This window comes from Pseudochaenichthys georgianus, chromosome 22, assembly GCF_902827115.2.
Source record: "Pseudochaenichthys georgianus chromosome 22, fPseGeo1.2, whole genome shotgun sequence".
NCBI classification, from domain to species: domain Eukaryota; kingdom Metazoa; phylum Chordata; class Actinopteri; order Perciformes; family Channichthyidae; genus Pseudochaenichthys; species Pseudochaenichthys georgianus.
In genome coordinates this window covers 8,751,471-8,757,192 of record NC_047524.1, presented here as the reverse complement: position 1 = coordinate 8,757,192, position 5,722 = coordinate 8,751,471, and the positions used below count along the sequence as shown (strand labels likewise).

At 45.9% G+C, this 5,722-nt stretch overlaps 1 protein-coding gene across 1 annotated transcript; it reads right to left on the bottom strand.

The window, feature by feature from the left end:
* Positions 1–877: 877 nt before the first annotated feature.
* Positions 878–1,960, bottom strand: LOC117468125 (4-galactosyl-N-acetylglucosaminide 3-alpha-L-fucosyltransferase 9-like). The gene has a single exon (XM_034112117.1). It carries the CDS (start codon positions 1,958–1,960, stop codon positions 878–880), a length of 1,083 nt encoding a protein of 360 aa, XP_033968008.1.
* Between the last annotated feature and the right edge of the window lie 3,762 nt (positions 1,961–5,722).

The following is a 5,722-nucleotide window of genomic DNA, read 5'->3' as shown; positions in this document are numbered from 1 at the left end:
TGTGTGTGTGTGTGTGTGTGTGTGTGTGTGTGTGTGTGTGTGTGTGTGTGTGTGTGTGTGTGTGTGTGTGTGTGTGTGTGTGTGTGTGTGTGTGTGTGTGTGTGTGTGTGTGTGTGTGTGTGTGTGTGTGTGTGTGTGTGTGTGTGTGTGTGTGTGTGTGTGTGTGATCGTTGGAGCTATGCTCGAACGGGAGCTGTCTGGACGCTGCAATCATGTTGCTGCAATCATGAGTGTGCTGACTTCTCCTCCAACGTCCCGCTGTCTGCTTCCTGCATAAAGTCAAGTGCTCGGCGCAGTTGTGTGGATAGGGCGCTCCTCTGTTTTCATTTAAACAGCTCCTTATATCCGTTAGCGCAGCTAGCTAGCACCAGATGCTAACAACAACAATAGCCGCGTTCACACTGCGGTACGGTAATGCACGTAAGGTCTCTCTCTCGCTCGCTCGGGCCACACATACACACACCCTCCCGGTCCTCCCGATGGCCAGTCGGTGCCTGCCGGTGAGCGTGGAAGTGTGGTCTGCCACAAGCGGGCGGCAGGAGCGGGGCTGTCAGCAGCATCAGCTTGTAGATGGTATTTTAAACTCGATGCGCTCTGAAACTACCCGGCGGCCGAGGAAAAAAAATACACATGCGTTAATCGCGTTAAAATAATTAGTGGCGTTAATTTTTTTTTGCGTTAACGCGTTATTAACGCGTTAACTTGACAGCCCTAATAAAAACACAAGATGGATGTCTCACTGGGCCACTGAACCAATAGAAAAACATCATTTGGGAGCTCTTGACAGAACAGTAATGAACCTTCTAGTCAACTGAAGGACACAAATATTAAAGCACTGCCTTTAATATAAAAAAGCACTGCATAGCTCTTCAAAGCACTAGTCTCCCCAGTACCACTTGTTAAGGTTACTGAATGCCCTGTACTCCTTGTGCCTACGCAGGTAATCACACGCCAGGCATAAGTGCTCTCGCCAGAAAAGGGACTTCTTTACTTTAAAGTGCCGCCTCCATTCAAAGTACCTGAGGTACATTTCCTCATTCTTGTCCAAGATCAGCAGGTAATCGACCAGCTCCTTGGGCGAGGTGAAGTCGTCCACGTGGATGAAGGCGTCTCCCTGGATGAAGTTCTCGTAGTTCCGCCGGGAAGGACCAAGAACCACTGGCACTGACCCAATAGAGAGCGGGTTATACAGTTTTTCAGTAATGTAGTCCTTGTTGATGGAGTTTTCAAAAGCCAGGTAGAACTTGCAGCTGGCGATGGTGGGAGAGTAGTCCTGTTTAGCCAAGCGCTCCCCAAAGGCTTGTCCGTACGCGTGAACCTCAATGTGTTTGGACAGCTCATTGTAGTATTTCACACGCACATGGTCTTGGTTCCAGTTGCTCACAATCCAGCAGATCAGTTTGTTTTTGCTGGGTGGGACAAAGTCCTCCTCGCCCTCTGCTGGTACGATGGACCCAAAAGGCACTTCAATGTCAGCATCCTTACGGTAATTGAGAGTCAGATTGAACATGTTCTCGATCCCAGGGAGCTGGGAGGAGTGCGATGGCGACTCCATGTTCATCCATACCCACTTCTGGAAGGATGGTCGCTGGACAGGCGGCAGGTTGGACAGGTCGGTACAAATGCTTCTGTGATGGAAGATGACCCCATCCGACTTGTTGTAGAAGTTCCTGTCCGCGGTGATGAAACAGCCCTCGATGTTAAATAGGGAGCTGCACATGCCCACGTCATGGGTTTTTCCAAAAGGCCAGAGCCAGATCAGCACGGTGGTCACGTTTTTATCACTGACGGTGGAGAAGAGGCTCTTTTCCCGGTCTGGGGATACTGTTGACTCGAAACGACCTGATAACCAGCTGGTGGATGGTATAAAATACATAAAAAACAGAGTCACAAAGCATCCCAGTATTAACGTGCCGAGCAGAAGGGGTCGTAGGATTCTGTGGAAAGGTGCAGATGACATACTCTGTCCTGGAAAGGGCACACAAAAGAACAAAAATAAAGTCAGGATCAACAGGAAACGACATCCAGACTAATCACCTAATCATGCACAGGTATTTCCCATTAGTACTATGTGTTAATGATGTCTATTATACTGGGTCATCGAAACTTAACATCATTTGTGCCCCAATTAAAAACGGTTTGCTTGAGGGCATTAGCATGTGAACACAGTGTTCATATTCTTCTTCGTTATCTTTTTTTGTTGATCAAATGGTTGTATTCACACACATTTAGTAAAATACAATGTACAATCACAACACAAATTACAAAAAATACAGAAAAAACAAACAACAACAATCAGACAAGAGAACAAAACTAAGGGGGAACTAAATTAAATAAACATAAATAAACCCTCCCACCCCCAATCCCAGGACCTCTCAGGACCAATGACTGCAAACAACTAATTTATCAGCTGTCGACACCCATAAACTGATATTGGACTCCTTAACTCCAATCACGCGTGCAGTTGACAGTTCCATGTAGACTATGTCAAGAAACGTTAGTAACCAGCAGGTCACTGAGAGCTTGTCGGGTTGTTTCCACCTCATAGCAACCAATTTCTTGACAGCCGTAAGGCCAGCATAGAGAGGTCTTTTCTGGTACCCAGTAGCCGGCAGCTAAGATAAGTCATTTAAAAGAAAAACAGACACAGATACAGGTACAGTCAAAGAAAATATGTCGGACAACTTAGAGGAGACTCCGTTCCAAAAGCTAGCAACAGGCGGGCATTCCCAGAACATATGGAGAAATGTACCAGGAGCCCTCATGAAGCACAGGGTACACAGAGCATCTGCCAGAAGAGCCATCCAATGCAGCCGTCTGGGTGTCAGGTAAGTTCTATGCGCATAGTTCAGGTGGATTTGGTAGTGGTCAGGATTGCGAGACGCCTGCCGAATGTTAGCCCAGACTGAATCCCAGTTAAAATCAGGTTTCAATTCTGGGACATCCTTCCTCCACAGTCTATCTAAGGCAGTGGTTCTCAAAGTGGGGGGCGCAGAGGCATGACAGGGGGGGCCAGGAAGAAAAATGGTTATTTAAAAAAAAAAAATCATATTTTGAAAAATTATTGATTCGAAAATAATATGATACAGTACTATTACGTCTGGGTCTCTGTGTTTCATTAAAGCTCGGCTCTGTGTGTGAGTGGAACGAGCCATTTTGTGTGCGTGTGCGAGCGAGAGAGAGAGAGAGAGAGAGAGAGAGAGAGAGAGAGAGAGAGAGAGAGAGAGAGAGAGAGAGAGAGAGAGAGAGAGAGAGAGAGAGAGAGAGAGAGAGAGAGAGAGAGAGAGAGAGAGAGAGAGAGAGAGCACACCGGTACCGGAGATCGTTGTTGTTAGCTTCTGGTGCTAGCGAGCTACACTAACGGATATAAGGAGTTTTTTCAACAACAAGGTCCGAGGGTCCTCTCCTGCCAGACTGAGAGACTCAGTGAGCTAAAGGACTCTCTCAGTGTTATCTCAGTGGGTCTCAAACGTTTTGGTCACCATTAATGTAAACAATTATTTCCGAGGCACACATTTATATGATCATTATAGTTATAAAAAAATAAGAGAATAAATTAAAAACAGGTATGAAATACTATATGACATTAAAAAAAAGAATAAAGTTTAAAAGGGAGTGATTTGTAAAATATCCATAAAGAAATAGTACATCTGTTTACAGTTCTGTTTCAAATGGGTGTTGAGAGATGTATCCATAGATCTCTTCATTTTGCTCTCAAAGTGCACCAGATTGATGCTTTTAAATATCTATGTATGTCATACATATTGTAGACAGGTGGCGAAGTCGATAGGGACTTGGCTTGGCAACTGGAAGGTCACCTGTTCAGGTCCCGGCAAGACCTCCCAAGGTATCCCTGAGCAAGGCACCGTTCCCTACACTGCTCTCTGGGCGCTGTTCAAAATGGCAGCGCACTGCTCCTAACACTAGGATGGGTCAAATGCAGAGAAACAATTTCCCCATGGGGATTAATAAAGTATATCAAAATCAAAAAAATAACTTCAATATTTAAAAATCTTCCCGGGGGAAGCCCCCGGACCCCCCTATGTGAGGTCCACACACCACCTATAAAAATAGCACTTTACCTATGCCGTGAGCTGATTATCGAGCCTTCATTGTAACAGTCGCGGGTACATTGTGTATATGTGTGGGGATTATTGCAGTAGAGAATTCCACTGTAGCGCCCGGTACATTAATGGGAAACCCTAAATGTTTGAGCACCCACTATGAAACGTCAAGCTACCCCACAGCACCCCCAAAATAAGGTGCCGCCACTGAGCCTGACTATTTGTGTTGGGGGGGCCTGAAAAATTGTTTTCTCCAAAGTGGGGGCCTGACAGAAAAAGTTTGAGAACCACTGATCTAAGGGAAGGTCACCATAAGAGGACTCAAGTATGAGGCTACATTAATGGCTTAAAGTGCACTTGTTATTTGCTGAAGGATGTGGACGTGCTCAACACTATCAGGTTGCAACTTTAAATATTGTGGATTTAAGAATGGGGACTTTGAAAGTTAATGTGTATTGCTCAAAAGTACAGCATTGTAGCTGAGGCCTGGTTCCACCTGCTCTGCTCTGCTGTGCTGCTGTAGCTGAGGCCTGGTTCCACCTTCTCTGCTCTGCTGTGCTGCTGTAGCTGAGGCCTGGTTCCACCTTCTCTGCTCTGCTGTGCTGCTGTAGCTGAGGCCTGGTTCCACCTGCTCTGCTCTGCTGTACTGCTGTAGCTGAGGCCTGGTTCCACCTGCTCTGTTGTGCTGCTGTGGCTGAGGCCAGGTTCCACCTGGTCTCCTCTGCTGTGCTGCTGTAGCTGAGGCCTGGTTCCACCTTACTCTGGGAACAGCGTGGATACTGTTGTGCTGGACTGGGAGAATGGCGGGTGTCGTGTTTCTGCTGTGCCTTTTCTTGGCTGTGCTGGACAAGGAGAAGATCGCTAGTCGTCCTGAAAAATCTACTGGATTCGGGTATGTTCTGCCGCCCGCAGTGGACATCCCCTGTACAGTTTCGGAGGTGTTGCACAAACAATTGCTGGTTGCACTGTCGCGGACATTCATTTCGGAAAATGTTTGTCTTTCTCACATGCCTGCCACGATGGTCCTTCAGAATTGTTTTTTAAACTCTAATCTCACTTTCGCGAAGTTTGCTGGTGACTCTAGAACAGCTGACAATGTATGTGTGTTGATTAAGAGGAAAAGGTGCCTGGTATTTTTATTGTTGTTACTATCAGGAAATGTACAGCCAAATCCAGGTCCACCTAGCAGTATTAGTCAAATAGCTACTCCTGCTGATCTAGGCTAGGTTTAATTCATTTAAATGTGCGTAGTCTGTTACCTAAATTAGATTTTGTCCGTATTTGGGCGAGTTCGACTGATGCTGATGTCATTGTCTTATCAGAAACGTGGCTAGATAAATCCATTTTGGCCTCTGACATTTACATAAATGGTTACAGTGTATATCGTACTGACCGGGCTAAAAAAGGTGGTGGCGTTGCCATTTATGTGAAAAATAAGTCTTGTGTAACCAATATGGTTTCCAAATCTGTTAGTAAACAGCTAGAATTTGTAGTCGTGAATATTGAGGTAACAAAGGGTCAACAGGTCATGGTGGTGGGCTGCTACAGGGCCCCTTCGGCTGTCAAGGAATCTTTATCGTCATTGGCAAAACTGTTATCACAACTTTCCTACAAGGAAATAGTGCTGCTTGGTGATTTTAATTGGGACTGGTTAACTT

Bases quoted from the DNA above. Each gene is read 5' to 3' on its own strand.
- LOC117468125 (XM_034112117.1), bottom strand. From the start codon at position 1,960: ATGTCATCTGCACCTTTCCACAGAATCCTACGACCCCTTCTGCTCGGC.